Source organism: Crocodylus siamensis, chromosome 1 (genome assembly GCF_052110815.1).
Source record: "Crocodylus siamensis isolate JL-2025a chromosome 1, ASM5211081v1, whole genome shotgun sequence".
In the NCBI taxonomy this organism is placed as follows: Eukaryota; Metazoa; Chordata; order Crocodylia; family Crocodylidae; genus Crocodylus; species Crocodylus siamensis.
The window spans coordinates 244,328,461-244,349,219 of NC_143395.1; the positions used below are offsets into that span (position 1 = coordinate 244,328,461).

Genomic DNA, 20,759 nt, shown 5'->3' on the forward strand with positions numbered 1-20,759 from the left:
GATAACTGTTCTTCTGGTGTGGTTTAGTACCCGCTGAGGTGTTGGGGCTTAAAGCCCATTTTCTGGAAATGGTAGGCTCCTCTCTAGCTTGCCCCTGTGGCCATATGGCTGAGGGTTGGTGAAACTTGGGGGCATCCAAAACCTAAGTCTCTGGGCTTAGGCCTGCACATAGGATGCCAGCCAAAAAACATCGGAAACATCTGAAGCCCCTGATGGGGGTGGAGGATGTTTGCCCGTTGTGGGGCCACTTATGGTTTTGGACTGAGTCATGGACTTGGACTTGATTTGGCTGATAACACGAAACATTTCTTTAAAAAAAGAAAAAAAAAATCACAAACCCAAGTAATCCCGGTTATTGCCCCAGGCAACACCAAAGTGACTGTGAACTGTGCGGACTGTGAACTGTGCGGAGTTAATGCAAGCCCACGTAAAAGAAAAAGAGAGCAGCAAACTGGTGATAGTGACCGCAGCATTGGACGTGACTGAAAAAAAACCCAAGTGAGCACGACCAAAATCTTTTCTTAGACCAACCGAGCAGCCACAACAAAATCCCTTGCAGGCTTTCGGGCCCGAGCCCCCTTCTTCAGGCATCCCCCAGTCTGAGATCCCCAAGCCACGCAGGCTCGCACAGCTGCCTCAGGCAGGTAGGCCCTCAGCTGGTTCAGGTTGCTTTCCAGCTCTTGGCGGGTCGAAATCCAGCTCTCCGGGAACGGATCCTGCCGCTGCTCGGAGCAGAACAGGAACCCGACTGATCCCAGTTACTGCCCGGGCAACACCAAAGGGAGCCATCACCAAGGAGAGGCTCCTTTATCTTTTAAGGAGGCTCCTTTACTCTCTGCAGGCGGAAAGCCCGCTGCTTCTCCGGGCCAGGAGGGCTGGGCCTCCCCGGGCGGATCAGACTAGCAGGCTGGGCACCGAGGCGGGCCCTGTGGAGCTCCTCCCCGCCGCAGCGCGCAGAGCCGGGAGCGGGGGGCGATGCCGCCCATCCGGGGCCACGAGGTACCGCGGGAGGGCCGGGGGCGCTGCACGCGTGACGGGGCATGTTGCTGTACCCCGTGTCGCGACACGGCAGGGCTTTGAGCCTGGCCCCAAATGGGGGTGGGAGGGCGCAGCGTCCGTGCTCTTCTGCACACAGGCGGGATTAGCCTATTCGCAACGTTTAAAAAAAACTCAGGGTGTGGGATTGCGGGGAGGACAACATGACTCGAGTCAGGATGCGTCTTAGAAAGAGAGCTCCGTGTGGTGGCGTTCGAGCAGGGTGGCGGCCTCTCCTGTCCTTCGGAAAGAGGCCCTCGTGGCCCTCCTGAAGGCCCTTGGCTTCCACGGCCCCCTCTTGCAGCCCTTGCCCTGCGCCAGGTGCCTGCCCTTCAGCTTGTCCCCGTCCCGGGGCTGGGCCGGCCTTTGGAGCTGTTCTCGCTCGGCTGCTCGGCTCGGGGAGAGGCTGGCGCGGGGAGGGACTGATCTCAGAGGCCACCCTGCTCTGCGCCTCTTCTCCCACCTTCGGCCTGTCCCGTCTGGGGAAACTGTCAAGAGAGAGGCTTGGTTGCTATGTGGGTTTGCAGGCTGGGACCTAATGGCTCTTGGCACCTGGAGGGCTGCTAACAGAAATACCTTGGGGCAGAGGGTCTCAAGCATCCAGGCAGGCCGCAGAATGGTTGCGGAACTATCAAAAGTATCTGTACTTGTGGGGTAAGACTATTGCTGTTAAAACGGGAGTGGTGTGCTTTGATTTGTAGAGCAACAAAAAACGTAAGTGGTCCACCGACACGCTCGGCAATTTGCAAGTGGTCTGCAAAAAACCCCAAAACTTTGAGAACCACTGCCACAGGGGTTGTTTTTTTGCTTTTAGGTCAGAATGATCAAATCTGTACCTAAGTGGTGCACGCGTCTCGGGCGCTGAGAGATGGGGAGGGGAAGGCGCTTTACCAAAAGAAGAACTGTGTTAGTTGGACCCGGTTCCCCAATGAACGTATAGATCAAGCGCTTTCGCAGGGGTTTCTGGTACTCCTATCTAATAGCCGATTCAGGCACTATTAGCTATTAGATAAAAGCACTTTTATCTAATAGCTGATTCGATCAGTTTTTAGATAAAAGCCCACTGAAGCACACAATCTATATAAATGTTGGGCAAGCCGAGTCAAACTAACGCAGTACCTCTTCTGGGCACACACGGCACTTGGTGCAGGGGTGTGCCAAGCTTAAAATAAAGCACTGTTTTTTGGGTGTGGTTTTTTGTTTGTTTGTTTGTTTTGTTTTTTTACATCTGTAAGCAGCTTTCTCATGCCTGGCAGAGGTGGCAGGATAAGGGCAGTGGGAATTTCCTATATTAGATTTTTTTCTGCAGCTTTTACAGATAGAAACACATTTTAAATTTGTCCCAGGCTGTTTGGTGACACTACTGTGCAGTAACTGTAGTTACTGTGTAGTCATATAGTACTTGTATATCAAATACTAAATGACTGCGCAGTAACAACAAAAAAATCCAAGAGGTCACACCCAATTCACTCTCTCTTTCAGCATGCACTCTGTCCCTGTGTGACACAGGGTGCTGGAAAAGAGACCTATGGTGTGACCCAGTAAATGGCAATTCTTATGTTTTTTAAGAATTTGCTTTGTGCAGTCAGTCTTGCAAAAGAGAAAGTTGCTATTATGTACTAAGCAAAGTAGAAGAGATTTTGGACCATTACTTGTTGCTACCTCAAAAAAATAGTAACTGAAATAAAAAAAATAGAAATATATCAGAGTAATGTTAGCACTGTGTAATAATGACCAGTATCACATTATGGAAATGCAATGTACGTCTCAGTGTCCTGTGTCCTTAGTAGAAAGTGCTGTTGCTTCGGAGTCATAAATTCAAATGACTTTAGAATTGTTTTTAACTGAAATGGGATTTTCTTCACTGGACTGCAGCTTTGGAGACCATTTACCCCTTTAATAGGCCTTGTGTATTGTGACTAAAAAGTCAGCAAAAAGATTTCTTTAGTGGTTAAAACCAAAAAGTTTGCCAACTCCATGTAAGTATTTGGAGCCACTTCTGTTTCCATTTATCTCTTGTCCTACCTTGCAACATTTCCCATTCCTTTTCCTGAATGAAAATGTCTCTTTTTGAAAAAAAAAAAGTTATTTGAATTATCTCCCATGCCATTGTATGGCATACTAAAGAGTACCTCTAAGAGACAGGAGAAGGAAAACCACTCTGCTTAACAGTATGGCAATGTTGCATAATACAAAGTAACACCAGTATCATTATCACCATAATAAAAATGTGTTTCTTTTTAAAAGCAACACCTTGGATAATAACTGAAAAAGTAGTGACTCTTTTTGTTTTGAGTCTTTCAAACAGTAAAGCTTAAAAATAGCTACAAAATAGAAAGCCTCTCCCTGTCCCCAATTTGGCAGAACAGAACCAGGAACAGATGTCACACCTGAAATACTTTTACCTGGGTGTGTTTTCAAGATGATGCCTTTAAAAGACTTTCCATTGGCAAAAGCATATTAGTAACTTGCATGAGACAGTACTCCAGACTGACCCTTGACCGTTGTCCTGTGTATTAATGGTTAAGCATGGGTGCACAGCACATTAGAGTACTACCTAGTGTATCATTCTCTAAATCTGTCTTCTTATGAAGACAAAAAAATAAGGGCAGAAGAATAGACAGAACCTTCTGAGATGTATAGGAATTTTGATACTGGTAGGAGAGGGAATATGACTCATGGTCTTAAATATCAATATGAAATTATTATCCTCCACAAATAATAGTGAACCATTACAACCTTAACACCTTCTAAAAGATAAATTTCTTCATTTGATAATGAGAAACATAGAACAATAAACATAGAATAATAAAGGAAAAAAGTTAATAAAGAAACCCTTACCATCTTATTTTTGGATTATTTTTGCTTTATTTGGTGTTGCCTGGAGAAATAATTTTGATTTTTGTTTGTTTGTTTTTAACAACAGCATGACTTAGTCTTTAAAAACAGTTTTTCAAACCAATTAAGACTTGGAAATGCAATTTGTATTAGAAATTAACCAGCTAAGGATCTAAATGTTTGAAGTTGCTTTGGAAACCTGAGGAATAGAGTGTATTACTTAAATGTACTTAGTGCCTAGAAGCCATTCTAGCCTCTTGGGTGTGGATCCAGATTACAATGTCCCCAAACTGGGTTACGGTTCAAGTTTGTTTTTAGGGATGCAGGGTATAAGAAACTGAAAATGCCAAACAAGTCTCCTCTTCCGCTTACACCTTTTTGAACATTACCTTACCTCTGGTGGTTTTGAGGTATAGAAATAGTTTATTCACCCTCAGGCATGAACAATTGATTTTTCTCTAAGAATTAGTTTTGTCAAAAAGAAAGCAAGACATTTTTAGTTTTAATGTTGCAAGGCAGGGGGGTTTTATGTTGCTTCTGATTCACTTGTGATGTAGTTATTTGTACCAACGCAAAGTGAGCATAAAATAATGCTGGATAGATGTTAAAAGATGGCATTTTATACCATATACCTATGCTACCATAGAGGTGTATAATTACAGGACATGAGCTGTGTCCATTAAATCAAAGAGCTGAAAATCTCTGTTGTTCCATGTTTTATGTGTAGGCGAGGCACTTTGTGTCGAACAAGTTCTAGTTTTAAGGCTTGGGATTTCCTTTCTCCTGTAGATTATGTAAATTGTGTCATTGGAATACTGAAGATAAAGAAAAATTACTTTTAGTTGCGTCTTTTTGTACCTTACATGGTGTTTATTTCACTTTACTGTATGCATTTACCTCCTATTACCATTGATTATGGGAAAATAGATATCCTAAACATGTAGTCATTAAAGAAAAATGTAAATTACATATCCTTCTTCCTCAGTCTTTAACATGTATTTGTTGTTGTTGAATTTTTGTTTTTTTACAGAAATTTAGTCCTGAAGCAAATGCTTCCTTCTTTAGTAAAGTAACATATTCTTGGTACAGCAGGTAAGAATCTAATTATTTTTTGCTATTTATGCTCTCTTCATTATAGACTATAAGCTGCCCTTTATTTAGGCTGACAAGGTTATTTGGGTAAATGTGATATATTTTATTAGACTAACTGACTAGTTGGAAAAAATTGTTCTTTGCAAGTTTTTGGGCACAGGCGCCTCTCTTCAATCTCGTACTGTAATAATCCAGAATCTGAGACCATTGTTAGAATAGTCTTTAAAGCCAGAGTTTATATATGCTAAACTTAAAAAAAAAATTCATAGTATTATTCCTAGAATTCTTATCCTGTAAGTCATATCCTACTGATAATACATTTAATAGATTAAATTTAGTATTTTGTAATCTTAATTTGAGCTGAAAATATGCACACAATTATCTCATTAGTGACTATACTTATATGTTCTTTAAGTTTATATATGGCAGTAGACTTTCAAAAGTAAATATTTGATTTAGGCTGCGGTACCCGGCATGAATGCCAGAACATGGCAAGCAAAGACACTTTGCTTGGTACTCGTGCCTCAGGGAAGAGGCAAGGGCTGCACTGCTACAAGAATTGGGCCCCTCGCAGCTTCCCTGCCATCTGTTCCTGGCATGCAAACATCTTCCAAGTCGAGGTTGCAGGTGTTTTTGGCACACTGCCCAAAAACATTGCCAAACATTGCCAATTCCTGATTTAGGCTACAAGGATTTAGCTGAATAATACCGTTTAAGAAGTTGGCTAATTGTAAGTATATTATTCTTGAATATTTGGTTTTCTCCCTACTTGTCAATAAGTCTTAGGTTATATTAAGAAGGGATTAAAAAGCAGGCAAAACTCTGCTTAGATATAGTATATCCTCATATGAATTGAAAAACTTAGCTATATGAAATTGTGCATTCTACTTTCCTTTAGCATTCAGCAGGGTAATCCATGTAATTCTCATGGTCTGACTCCTGACAATTACTCATTATTTCCACTTCTCTTTTTATCATGTGATTGTTTTTGAAAGCAATGGCATATTACTGAACTGTTTAGTTTCAAGAATGAAAATGGTTTAAAGATATGAATTAAGATCTGTTTATAAACATTACCTACATTTTGCTTCATTCAGTAGTACTATTACCAGATTTTTCATAAAGTTGGGGTTTGATTCTTTTTGTATCTGATTCTTCTTGTATCAGATATTCAAAGTTTATTGTAATAACCTGACTCTGTTAATTAGAATTTTGGTGTTAACTTCAGTGCAGCCAGGGTTTTACCTGTGGTTTTTAATATTGGAACATTTCAAAGGTAACATTGTAGTTTTTCCAGAGTTGCATATAATTTAGACTACATCACTTGGGTCAGACATTTGTTATTGCTTTCTGCATATTAAGTTTACCCTAGGTTTCCTGCCAAAAGGACCAGTTTTTATTTAAAGTTTTTTATTTTTCTGTCTGTATCTGCAGAAACTTGTAATATTAGGAAACAGACTACCTGTAGCACATGACTATATTCCCTTCTTTATGCTTTTTTGGATTTTTGCGAAATGTCTGCTTCACAACTTTGTACAACCCCTATTACAATACTCAAGCCTAAGCATTATTATTCCTAGAAATTTTACTTTAATATGTTACATTATTAAATAGCATAATTGTTACGTTAGATGCAGGTTAATCCTTAGGCTGTTGCAGTCTGAACTAGGGAATTGGAAAATAACAACTACATAATTAATCCATAACATTTCATTATGTTTCTGTGACATGCAGATCCTAATTAAGGTAATTTCACAAGGTAAGGGGGTTTAAGAAGACTGAAGATCTCCAATGGACTACTGATGCTTTGACATCATCAACACATTTTAGAGTTGAGATAAATGGGGAAGTTGATGTTGCTGGTTGTATAGTGTCAGAAATTCAAGAGGGTAGCAGTCCTCAGACAGCAAATTTTTAAAAAACTAATTAATGGAAAATTGCAGAATAAGAAATCATCCACAGACTGGATTGTGTTATGTATGGTTTAAAGCAGAGACTATCCAATTATCTGGATTAATTTTTGAGACTCCTTGTTCCAATGTGTTTACAGCTTATTTGGTAGCTTCTCCCACCACCATCTCCCTTCCCCCCACCACATCTCTCCCCCCTTCATCTTTTGTATTCCAGTTTCTCTTTCCTTATACTTTGCTTTATGCACATCCTTTCACTGTATCTGATGAAGTAAGCTTCAGCTCATGAAAGCTTGTGCTATGTACACTGGTTAGTCTGTAAGGTGCAGATCTACCTTGCCTTCTATTTGACTTCAGACTAACATGGCTAACTATATCTCTCTGTTCAGACACAAAACAGTTACACTTGGGTCACATAGGAAGGGGGCTTTTTCTCACTTATCTACAGGCTAGAAACTTTTTAGAATGAGAACTGAGAATCTGATCTTGTAACCACACTCTATGAGCAAGGGTTCTAAGCAGTAAGCTATTTGTATATCCAGGTATGTTCCTTAATCTAGCCATAAGACTGCAGTAGACCTGGAGATCAGGTAGTTGGGGGTTTTTTTGTCTCTTTGCTTGCTTTAAATTCCCTGACTTTTGGAACACTCAGCATTGACCAGAGATGTGGGTTTTCTGGAAAATTTTGAATTGATATTTTTTTAATTCGATGCCCTAAATAGAGCGTGATCTCATTTAGCATGTTTATTTGATGTATATTTAGTAAGCAAAACTACAAAAGTACCCCCATGTTAATTTTATGTCCTAATAGCCACAAGTATTTGATCTGAAATATTTGATTAGGAAAAAAAATACAGCACACTTAATGTGGTTTAAATATTATATTCAAACAAATATAAAGCTTTATGTGGAAAGAAATTATTTTTATTGGAATAGTTGTAAAAGTATAAAGACAATACACAATAACATGTACTTCCCTTACATTGTCTGTTTAAAATTTAAGAAAAAAATTGAAGGCACTGAAAAGTGTTGACATGCTAATTTTAGCACACCCAAAGAACTGCGCATGATATGCTGTGGTTGTCTGCTCATCTACTTCAACAGAGTTTAACTCTCTTCCACAGGGCATTGTGACACCTCCAGTTTCACTGTCACTATCTGTAGTATCACTTGCTCTACTTATTAGTTTCATTTCAGAATCAGATTGAGGGAAATCTGATTCAGAACTACTTGAAACGCATTCTCCTTCACTAAAGATTTCACCAGTCTTTGGTAAGGTTTTACCAGTGAGTCTATGGACAAGGACAACTTATCGTCACACTGCATATTCTTCACTAATTGTGCTTCTGACTGATTCTGCAGAAGCAAGATATTTTAAGAAATAGAAGCAAGCTTAGTGGTGCATTCATTTGTTTTTGATTTGATCTGTACAGCCTGTTAGGTGAATTCATAACTTGATTTTTGGTTGGATTATTATTTACCCTCCTGTTTGCAAATCAATAAAACATATATGTACTCTCTCACACACTTCATAGGGATAATCACCTGAAAAACATTAATTACAACTTTGAAACTGCCAAGCTTACCTACTATTGCATTGGCATCCATTCATTGTTACTAATGAATTTTAGGAAACAGTGAATTGTTAGAAGTGGAACATTTCCCACGGAAAATAAAGCACTGGCAAATTTTCTGCCCCACATCTTTGGCTTTGATTGACTTTGTTGTCATCTTGCAGACTTTTTCTAATGGACTTACCAGGGGTTAGCACAGCATGGATTTGCTTTGTCCATGCTCATGCTCCTCAAAAACTAGTAATTTTTTTTTTTTGACATTTTGGACAGTTAATCTATGTTATCAAAGTGACACAAATATATATGGTCATTTTGGTCATCAATAATAACCATATATGGTTATCATTTATGATTCCTGTTTTTCATTTGTGCCTAACAAGTAAAAGTAATGGGATAGCCCAACATTTAAGTAAAAATATAAATTTAGGGAAATTTCTTCAGTGCTTATACTGAATGTTTCATATTAGGGTGATATACATACCCTGTTTATTATTGTTAATGTAGCCTTTATTTATAAATATCAAAGCATCTATATTAAGTTTTTCAGGATCCCTGTTTGTTTTGCTGCTTTATTTATTTAATATTACACTTGTTATTCTTTTCTTTTAGAGTGATTACTTTAGGGTATAAGAAACCACTGGAGAGAGAAGACCTGTTTGAACTGAATGAAAGTGACTCACCATACACTGTATGTCCCAATTTTGAAAAGCAGTGGAGGAAGGAAGTCTTAAGAACAACAAAAGGACTGAAGGTAATATGGATGGCAACAAATTGTTATCCCTAACTGTTATCCTTTTCTCAGCTTCATTGTTGGCATAAAAAAAAATCATTATTAAACTTAGTTGAGTATTTTAAGTCAAAATATCTCCACAACAAACTATAGATTAATAAATTATAAGGCCACTTGATCAAGGTGTGGGCATAGGAATACTTAGATTAATTCCTTTTTGAATTAGAGATCATTTTGAAAACAATTCAGTCTTGATTTAAATGGTTCTTTTCAGTGACAGAGAATCCAGCACAAAGTTAGGTAAGTTATTTCAGTGGTTAATTCCCCTCACTTGTGCCCTATATCTATTCTGGATATCTCTAGCTTTAATTTCCATCTAGTAGATCTTACTATACCTATATATTTATTGAGGCTGGAGTCTGTTATTTAATGTTTATTTTGCAGCCTATTGATGAGTCCACTGGTTAAGAACTGCTGGGTTTTTTTTGTGTTTGGATTTTTCAAAAATACTTAACTTTTCAGACCAAAACTTTCAAAGTTTATTCTCTAGTAAAAGGTAAGGCTTAGAAAGCCAAGTCCACTAAAAATATTCCATTAGAATAGAAATACTTATGTAGTCATAAAGATAGGGGTTGTGACTCCTTCTGTAAAAGAGAAGTACATCACTTCTCATTCTATTTTGTAAGCTTCTTCCATGGTGTCACCACACATTTTTGTGGAACACCTCAATCAGTTTAGGAAGATTTATCTCCTGTGAATGCCTAGAATATAGTAATATAATATAATAATTTGTCTTTTTATGAAATTGAAAGGTGACTGGAGTAGTCTAAAATCCCATTCCTCCACTCAGGGTATATCTACACATGCAATTAATGTGACTGATTAAATTGAGGAGCAATTTATGCTTCAGTAAACTCTGGCTGCAGCTGCTTGGGTGCCAGCCATGGGCTCTGGTTGGTGGCAGCAGTGTGGCCTGCAGTCTGGGGCTAGCCCAGGATGGCAGAGGGCACAGGGGGTCAGACTCAAGCGGTGGATAGCTGCATTGAATGGTGGAGGAGCTATCTGCATCACGAAGCTCCTGCAGCTGCTGAGCCATGTGTGTAGGCAGAAGGGAGGAGTGTGGCACCCTGTTGGCTGGGCTGATCAGGAGCAATCTATGCCTAGGTCAGCATCTACACGTGTTGCTGTGCAATAAATAGCTCTGCAGTAGGACGGTATTTGTATTACAAGTAATACCCTGCTCCAGAGTTAGTTTCCTGTGGCCTAATAGGGCCACATGTGTAGATGCAAGACATTCACTGCAGAGCTAATTAGTCTACTCTGCAGTAAGTGCGTTGTGTAGACATGTCCCCTCAGTTGTTAAATCACACAAAAATATTTTTACTGCCCCATTGTAAATTAGAATGCCCTAAGTGTACCTACTGTTTTTAGCTGATTATCTCATTATTTTATGCTTTTCTTTTGTGTGGGAAGCTAAGATTTAATTTTCTGCTTAATTTTTTTTTTTTTGTAATTCCATAGGCTCCTTGCAACAAAGAAGCGCCATCTAAAACAAGCTTGCATAAACCATGTTTGCTTTATCCATTATGGCAAACATTTAGATATTTATTAATTAAAGTTGGCTTTCTAAAAGTGGCAGCTGATATTCTAGCATTTGTGAGTCCACAAATAATGAAGTAAGTGCTTTTAAGTATATTTGGTTTTGGTGGTCTGCAGAGCAATAATAATAATGCAAAAGATTCTCTGGATTCCAAAGTTTTGCTAAGACAGCTTTTCAATGATTAGGTGTTATAGAGGCTAAGATCTCAGTAGTTTGAAAATACCTGTATGTCATGCATTTTATAAGCTTTTTGAGAAATAAGATGGTTTCAAGGGACTGAAGTTGCTGACACATTAACGTAGTTTTTGTGACTGATGTGATCAGCAAAAAATACTTCTCTTGTTGATGCTAAGTTATTAAGTTATGGAGGGGAGATTTCTGCCCAAACTCTGTTGGTTAGACTTTTCACATGAAATAAAAATAACAGCACTCATAGCTTGACAGTATTAGTCTGAATTTGTAATTGTTCTCATGCTTATTTTCATAAATATTTTTTTTCTAGGATTTAAGTAGCGTTCTAACAGTAACACGGGTTAGGGAGCTCTGCTCTTTCTTGCATAAATACAAAATCCTGATAGAGTTGATTACAGGACTAAAATTGCAAAATTGTTTATAAGACATCAGTCTTAATGACTATACGCATGCATTTCTTTCCTTACTGTTAGAATGTTACAAATTATTGCATTACGCTGGATGTTGCTGTAGATCTTTCAGCACATCAAATGCTTTAATTACATTGAAGAAACATCATAAAATATTGAAAAGTGTAAGTCTGGCTGTACCAGGGAGAGATTATGTATCAGATGTTCAAAAATTCTACTATAAAGTAAGAACATATTGTTGAAAAATTTGGACTCCTACCCTACAGGTAGAGAAAAGTTTCTCTTTATAAGCATAAGGACTTAAATATTTTTACTAAAGTGAAACCATAGATTTGGGGCAAAAAGTGGAAGACTCCAAAAATAAAATTTGTTTTCTGAATAAGGCATTCAAATGGAAAGTACAAAGGATTAGCCTATTATCAAAAAACTGAAACTGTTTAAAATAGAGTACATGGGATTATAGGAAGGAAAAATGCTGAAAGACATTTTAGTCATCAAGATACATTTCAGAAATAGAGTTCTATATATTACAGTATATGGTATCTTAGAGCTGTGGTTCCCAAACTGTTGGTTGCAACCCCAAATAGGGTCAAAACATCAGTGGATAGGATCACAGTAAACATGCCCTCTGAGACTTCTGTGCCCACAGAGGAGTGTGGGGTTGCAGCCAGGCCAGACCAGCTCTGGGCAGGACCTGCCTCTGTTGCCCAGCAGGTGGGACCCATTGTGGGAGGGAGGGCTACACCACCATGGATGCCAAGGTGAGGCATGACAGCTGCAGCAGCATGGAGTTGCATCCATGTTATGGAGCCCCCAGGGGGAGGGCAGCAGCGTGGGGAGCTCCAAGCCTGCAGCAGGCAGCCCACATCCTTCTTCCTTTACGGGGTCTGCTTCGGCAATGCCGGCCACAGAGGAAGGGATGGGGCCGGGGGGAAGCTGGGCTCTGCACTCCACTCCGGCTGCAGCAGCCGCTGCCTCCCACGGGTGCAGCTGGGGCTCGGGCTCTGCTGGGCTGGGGCAGGGTGGCAATGGGCCCTGGCCCTGGAGCACCTAGGGGGTAGGGGGTTATGGGTAGGAAATGAGGGACACTGGCAGGGGCAGGGGGCTGCGGGTTGGGAGCAAGGGGCCAGGCTGAGGAAATGGGGTCATAAATGGTGTCACGCTGAGCAAAAGTTTGGGAAGCACTGGGTTAGAGTGTCATGTTTCAAGAGAAAGATAATCTGATAATTTTCAATCTGAGATAGATTGCTGTTATATGTTTTATAAACAGCATGTGTGTGATTTAATCAGAGAAGAAGAAAAAACTCGAGAAATTACGTTGAAGGATACTTTACTTCTTTACACGATCAACTAAATTGCTCCCTAATACATTATTTTTCTCTTATCTAAAGTTCTTTAATTCAGGTATGTACCCAATCATGAGTCTCACAAAGTAAATGTCAGTTGAAAAATACTTTAAATTAAAATCATAGCATAATAGGTATGATGATGTATCCATCTATGGCTACTGAATGAAATAATTTATTGAACACTTTATGTGGCCTGGTTAGTTAGGTAAAGTTACTGTTTAACTTAGGTAACTTAGTAACATTTTTGTAGGATTGTATTGACTGTATTTTGAGTAGTGGGAGGCCAAACCTTTTAAAAGTTGTGTCACAGATTAGCCCCATACCCTCCCCATGTGTCACTGTAAACCTTTCCTTTACACAAGCTGCTGCTCTGCTTTCTGCTTCCTTCCCTGTGCTCCCTGTTTGATCTGATGTTTTGCTGTCTGCTTCCTGCCCTATCTGCCACTGTACTGCATGTCCCCTCCTTAGTCTGCTGCCATACACAAGTGCTGCCTATGCCAGTTGTGGCACCCAAGCTACTGGTTGACCATCCCTGATCAATACATGTTTATTATATGCCTATAATGGTCAGAGTCAATGGGATGAAAATATGCTGGAAACACATGGAAGTTGGGGTGAGTTCTAAACCTGAAGGGCCCTGCAACCCTGTTTTCAATTAGCTGAAACCTTATTTTGCCAAATCTAGGGGTATGGAGATCAGAGCACAAAAAGTTAAAAGCCCTTTCAGAAGAAGAGTGTGTTAAGATAGGCAGAGTTATCCAGTACTGCCCATGGGAGAGGCAAGCCGCTTGACTCAGCAGGGGAAAGAGTTTTTCCCCAGATCCAGACAATAGTAGGTGTTAGAAGATGCCTCTACACAAGACAGTTTACTACACACTAGACTAATCTAATGGACAATAAAGGGTCCCTATCTACATGTGCACTGGGCTTACTGTGCATTAAATTAGTCTTAATATGTTGTTTGCTAGTACCAACACATACAGATACTAGATAAACAGTGCATTAGGTAATGCACCATAGTGCACGTTTAGATGCTGACCACAATTTTGCTGGTCAATCCAGGTAGCAGCAGGCCACTGTTGCCTGACTAATCCCCGATATATCCTTTAAAATACTTTAGTTACAGTAAATAATACTTGGTTACAAGCAGCCTTTTTGTTAACAGGTTACTGCTATCATTGCTCTTGGAAGGAACTTAAGTCAGAGTTGGTGAGAAAAGCAAAAGTGATAACACTAAAGACTGCGAGCCAGGTCTGGCAGTGGAAGAATATTATGATACAGAATTATTCTATAAGGTGCTACCTTGCCATGCTTTCTGCCTGTCTTCAGACTAAATGGCTATCTGTCTGTACAATATATGGTTATGTTTTTTAATATTTAGAATCTGAATTAGTCACTAAAAAAAATGAAAAGGAAACTAAAGCAAAAGTTGATTCTCAGACTTTAACTCAAAGGTGCCCATTAAGCAGTTACTTTTGTGGTTTACTGCAGTTTTAGTTTTAATTTTTTTTTCTTGTTCAAGTTCTGTAGCAGAATGCTTAAATGGAAAATACAGTGGAGTTATAATAATTACAATTTTGTGTTTAACAGAAGGCTGAGATGACTATGTTGCCACTAGTTGATTGGTACCCTAAGTGAGTTTATAGTGGTTACTAAGAAGGTATTTAATACTTGTTTTACATCTGGCAGATTATCACAGAAAAGTGTTAATGAGCACAAGTGATTAACTTTAATCTTTAGACTTGCTGATATAATCCCGCTGTAGCAAAATCATTCAGGAGCCTAGCATGACAATATAAAAACAAACTTTGTGAAGACCTATATCACCAGCTTCTGGCAAGGAAATATTAGAAATAAACTATAAACTGTTCTTCATTTTTATTACACTCAGTTGTTAGGAATAATCTCTGCTATATTAAAAGTAAAACTTCAATTTCTGATTTTTCCACCCTTTTCTCTTTAGAAAATACTAGATTTATTTTATTCTCTGTGGGTGCATCTACATGAAATGTTACCGTGCACTTGTTACTGTGCATTTATTTAGTATTTGTATTAGCAAACACTAAATAAACATGCAGTAACGGGAGTTTCTGTGCAGTAGTGCTGATGAATGTCTTTTAGGTAACATTACTGCACAGTAGCCTAATAATACTGTGCAGCAGTGTATTAGCATCATCTGCGCTGTGATGCACCGCTGCACAGTATTTTCTGGCTATTGCACAGTCAGCATCTGTTGTAGACTTGCCTTATCTTTAGCAAAAAATCCTATACCCTCTGCACTCTGTTACCAGTGAAGTCAGCAGTAGTGTGTATAACTCTGAAGCAGTATATAATAGTAATTGTTACAAGGTCAGCAAAGTAACACTCAGATGAATGCAGGTTTTTTTTACTGTTGAATATTTGATTCTACGTTGCCTTACACCATCTATACTTATTGCCACTTGTGGAATATAGATATAATAATGTAAGTTCAAAACAAGATTTTCTGAGACTTTTTTGCTGTTGCTAATTGAAAGATTTTAAAAAGGTATATCCTTTGATTTCCAGAGAAATGATTAATTTGTACAACACCCACTCTGATTTACACTGGAATGGATATAGATACGCTCTTGCCCTTCTTGTTGTCGTCATCTTGCAGACTCTCATCCATCAGCTATACCAGCGCTTCAACATGCTTACCTCTGTCAAAATTAAGACTGCAGTTGTTGGCCTGATATACAGAAAGGTAACTGCCTCATTTCCCCCTATCCCACCAAAACATAAACCTTACCTATATTTTCAAGCTGAAAGTGCCACAGAAACCAAGATATTGTAAGCCAGTGAAAATATCAATAGAACACCCTGAATTAAAACTGAAGAACTAACTAGAACCATAACCAAACTTTTAGTGTTTCCGTGCTAGCACTCTAGTCTCACATTTAGATCACTAGACAAGAATGTGTAGAGTCCCATTGAAATTGCAGGGCTCTATAAGGCTAGGGAGAGACATTACACATAAATCGGTTTAACTGATCAGAAACTGGTTTAAACCTGTAACAGAAGAGATGTTCAGTGCACAGAAACCAGTTTGAAAATGGCTGAAACCAGTTTGAGATAAATCTGGTTGAATGTAGTATCAGACTTAGTTGATTTGGCTCAAACCGGTTTATGCAATGCTTGTCCTAGACCCCTTGCTTTTTTAAATTAAAGCAGACTCCCCCAGCGTCCCAGCATACTCTCTGGGCTGGACGGGGCTCTCTGCTTCAGAGCAGGGCTGGTCCCTCCCCTCTGCTTCCTGGCTGGGGCTCCAGCAGAGACTGCAGGCATCTGCCTGGCTTCTCCCTTCTCCCTGCACCCTGTGCCCCTCACCACTCACTGCTATGCAGGGATTCCGCTGTCTACTTTGCTGTACACAGATACCTTTCAGCATTAGCTAGCAGACTACATGAGGGCTATGGTCCATTCTGTGGCAGACGGAACAAAGGCAGAATCAACAGGTAGCTGGTAATGGCCCTCTGTTGTTTTCTTAATGGTGTGATAAACATTGAGCTAGGGGTGATAAACACTGCGTAATCACTTTGCTGGCTGATCAGGGCTGGAGGGGGTGGAGAGCATCCTGTCGGAGCCTGGCCACATCCCCCTCAGCTCAGCACAGTGGAAGTGAAGGGAGAGCTGCTCTAGCACTCCTGGGCTTTTAGCCTGAGCCACTGCAGGCATGTGCCTGTATTTTTTCAGAGAAGATGTCTTTGCAGTTACAAACTGATTTAGCCTAGCCAGGTTAAACTAACCTGCAAAGGAGGGCTGCTCTAATGCTCCCAGCTTCTAGCCTGGAACACTGCAGGCATATGCCTGCATTTCTGGGATGTCTGTGAAGTTACAAATTGATTCAGCCTACCGGGGTTAGACTAACCTGCAAAGATTGAATCAGTTCAGGCTCAGGCTTTTTGAATGCATGTCCCTAGCCTAAAGGTATGGGTCAGTCATGAATAGGTTGAAGGTTCATGGGCTAATTCAGTCTTTTTTTCAATTTTTTTTTCTTTCGATGTTGCTTACTTAATCTGAATAAGGCTTAGGTTTTAGGCCTTTAGGCTGAGTCTCTGCCTAAAAGTATATATATGATTAATTATTTTGTTCACATTTCATAAAAAAAAAGAGTGGTTCAGTCTTTTTTGAGAATAAAGTAAGTTTTTCTTTACTTTTCCCATTATAAAAAATACATGTATGTATCTCTTCTTTGAGTTGTAATAGCACTGAAGTAGTGTGAGTAGGAATCTGAAATTTGACCAAAATATCTCCCCTCTAGGGTGGAAAGGTGAGGTCTTCAGTGTTCCAGTGAACATGAAGTTTAATTTGGCAGAGTAATGACTACCTAAAAATAACACTAAAGACAACAGTCCAGCTACTATTTTTTAAAAGAACCTTCCCCTGACAGTTTAGCTGAAGCATGTCGGCTGCACTGAAAATGTGTGTATAGCTAATAACCGATTGCCATAAAACAGGGGTTGTCAACTGGGGGTACACGTACCCATGGGGGTACTTACTAGGGGGTATGTGCGGGTGGGCAGGGATGGAGCACTGTCACTTCCCAGGAGCAGGGCCGGGGTGGGGGGAGGGCAGCAGTGCCCCTCTGCAGGGAGGGGAAGCTTGCATGCAGAGGCTGCCGCTGCCACACACCAGCCCAATGAGTTTCCCCACCGTGCCCTGGCCCTGCTCCTAGGAGGCAGCAGCACTCCATCCCCACCCGCGTGCCATCTCTTTGCTCAGTGTCAGGCCTCCAGGGGTACTTGAACTAAAAAAGGTTGAAAACCCCTGCCATAAAACATAAGGTGGAGCCATTGAGTACGATTTAGGGGTTAAAAAAGAAACGCGTAGGAACTTTGCAGTAGAGAAAAGCTTGGCCTGCAAAGTATTACAGTAGCAGCTCTGCTAATATATAGTAAATGAAGCAAAATTGATATCTGTTTACTAGTTTTTCAATTTTGTGTGCAGTGAGTGAGACAGATTATTTACAGGTTGTTGTTTAGTGTAGCATAAGTTTACAGTATGCAATGAAGGGTTCAAGGTCTTAATTTATCTACTTTATTTTTTCAAGGGACAACTTCTCTAAAGAGACTGAAAGTGACCTTGAAAATCTTTGTTGATATTCTCTGCTGCCTCCCTAAGAGAGCTTATGGCAATCTTTCAGCCCTGAAGAAATTCTTCCTTGGCCAGATTTAACTAAGGCTTTTAGTGTTTCTTTACACCCCTCTGATTTCATTACTTGGTACACAAGGGGCAGACTAGACTTTGGAATCTCATTCACTGAGTGCAGTTTTCCTCTGCTGTTATAAGAAAGCCACCCTCCTAAGTTTCCCGTGGATGCTTAATGATAAGTCTGTGTGAAACAGGTAAAGCAATACAATAAAAAAAATAAAGCATATGTTCAAGATAGATACTACTTTTTGTGACCTTGACCTTTTGGGACCTTGTTATATTGCTTTCAGGCTTTAACCTTAGCTAACTCTGCTCGGAGAAAATACACAAGTGGTGAAATTGTTAACTTGATGTCCTCAGATGCCCAGCAACTAATGGAAATGGCTGTAAACCTCAACCTTCTCTGGTCAGCACCATTTCAGATCCTGATGGCTATTATCTTTCTCTGGCAAGAACTGGGCCCATCAGTATTAGCAGGTGTTGCAGTGCTTGTTTTGGTTATACCTATAAATGCTTTTGTCGCTGCCAAAGTAAAACATCTGAAGGTAAGAAACGCAAATGCTGGAAAATGTTCAAGTGCTATATTGAGGAGTTAATTTTTAATTATGTTTATAAAATTAATGTATATACTTAATCTTGCACAGAAACCCTAATCAAAGGCTGCTTTGGGTGGAGGTGGGGTGTAAAAATACAGTTCTTGTCCATTATTTAGATCAAACTATATTTATAATAAAATGTAAATAGTATTTTTTATCTATGTAAGTGTTGGTAGGTCCTGATCCTGCAAACAGAAGGATGTTCTAGCGAAACAAAACTTTGAAGCTTCTATGACTGGACCTCACATTCTTAAACTCTCATTCACACTTTCCTTTGAAGCCAGATTCCAGATTACCCCCACCAACACTCAGAAAAGCCTACAAAGCTCACTATAATCTCTAGCAGATCTAAGCAAGGCCAGAGAAATCATCAGTGTTGCGCCCGTACAAACATCCTAACACCTCTAAGGTTCCTTCTGGCTCTGCGATACTTCATCTCCATTTACAACGTAGCTAGGATCAGCATGGGAAAAATAATACATCTCTAAACTGCTTTATCTTCACCAGGAAAGCTTAGGTGGACCAGAGCAGGAGTTTTTTTTATTCTATACCCTACCTCATCTCTGGTGTCTCTTTGCATAGTACAGCAAAAGACCTGGTAGAGGCCTTTGTGAGGTCTAGGCAATATCATCAGTGTGGAAACATCATATTATAGAAGCAGACAACCTGCACTCTCAACCAGTGGTAGTGGGGGAGAGATTCTTAGACAGCTTCCTCAGATCACAGATCTTTGCAGTTATGAGCATTTTTACATGTGTTCTGGGACATGGCACCTGGTGCTTTAATTAGCAAGCTGTGCTCATTAAAAGTGCCTGCGCATCACGTGTATCAGTGTCCCTACATATCCTTGCACTGAAAAAATGGTGGTAGGGCACTTTGAACTAAAGCTCATTGAACATGTTTTATTTCAAAGCACCCTGCAGCCACCTTTTCAGTGCTGAGATGTGTGGGAACACTGATACATGTGACCCAGAAGGCTGCCAGAGCATGCCAGTTTCTGTTCTCCAGCAGAGTCAATTAATTGAGTCTGCTCGCATATGCCGGATTTCTAGCACATCAGAGCAGTCTCCATGCACATCTATAGGAGCTCTACGTAAGCAGAGGATGGAGCCTGGTGATCTAGGCCAATTTTGCAACCTAACCATTGTAATATTCTGCCTAGGTATCATTACTGGGAAACAAACAAACAAAATCATAGGCTACACTGACTCGTATGTTTTGAAATTGCCTTCGTTGTTTGAATGACAGGCAGAAATTAACCATGAGTAGAAAAATCAGAGGTGTTACCAGTAACAGAAGAATTCCCGCTCCCTCCCTCCCCACCCCGCCCAAAAAACCCAACACATTTCAGCTTAACTAGTACTAGCTTGTATCTCACAAGTCAGACTGGGTGAAATTCTGTTTGCTTTAGTCAAATGTAATCATTTAATGGAGCAACAACTTGTATATAGTAAGTGAACAAGATTATATTCTTTAACTATTTGGGTCAGATGAATTTGCAAATAATTGATATTGTATGCCAAATATACTATGTATGTGACCGTGCTGAAATGTTATACTTAAAAAGATTAGATTTTTGTGTGTCCAACTTTAGATACTCAAAGTCTATGTAGATTTAAATTGATATGATTATTCCAAAACAGAACACTCTGGGAATTAAAAATCTAATTAAGAAGTTTCTAATTAGAATGCAAGGAATGAACTGGTTTCTGTCATCACCATGCCGCAAGAAGAATTTTTTAAAATCTCAGGATTTATTATAGGTGAAGTGGCATTGGAATAGATCTGAAAAGATAAGTATGCTTAACAAATTAAATATTATCCAAAAAAGTGATGATAATGCAGTAGGCAGTATACAAGGTAATTTGATTATTTTATTTTTATTTTTAAAAGTAAACATTTCTGTCTTTTAACCAGAAAAGCCAAATGAAGACTGCAGATCAACGGGTTAAGCTGCTAAATGAACTATTACATGGAATAAAGGTAAAGCAAGAAGCTAATTAGTTTCACTGTACTCATACTAGTTTGTAACGATGACACAGTACATAATTCATAAAACTAGGATCTTGCCACTGACCTTTCAAATGACATCAGAGGCAATAAATAGGAGAAAGACGTTCTTTTATGTAAAGTGTTCAAAGTGATTTTTTTAAAGCTATATTAAGGTCAGTTAGAAATGTGATTCTGAAATACTAAAGCAAATTATAAGAAAATTTCATTGTTAATCTGTATTTCATCAGAATGGACTGTCTTTAGATGCC

The 20,759-nt window shown here is 39.6% G+C and overlaps 1 protein-coding gene across 2 annotated transcripts in view; it reads left to right on the forward strand.

Annotated features, from left to right (window-relative positions):
- Nucleotides 1-232: 232 nt before the first annotated feature.
- Nucleotides 233-20,759, forward strand: part of LOC149874327 (ATP-binding cassette sub-family C member 1-like) — a 64,478-nt gene continuing 43,951 nt past the window's right edge. Inside the window, exons 1-7 of one of the 2 annotated variants that reach the window (XM_090060020.1) lie at nt 233-999; nt 4,904-4,965; nt 9,059-9,200; nt 10,701-10,855; nt 15,278-15,455; nt 18,193-18,447; nt 20,416-20,481. In XM_090060020.1, the coding sequence (XP_089916146.1) occupies nt 976-999; nt 4,904-4,965; nt 9,059-9,200; nt 10,701-10,855; nt 15,278-15,455; nt 18,193-18,447; nt 20,416-20,481 (882 nt within the window). In that variant the 5' untranslated portion in view covers nt 233-975. Of the gene's footprint in view, nt 1,000-4,903; nt 4,966-9,058; nt 9,201-10,700; nt 10,856-12,654; nt 12,786-15,277; nt 15,456-18,192; nt 18,448-20,415; nt 20,482-20,759 lie in introns of those variants that run through there. The other variant, XM_090060027.1, reaches the window with a different exon arrangement.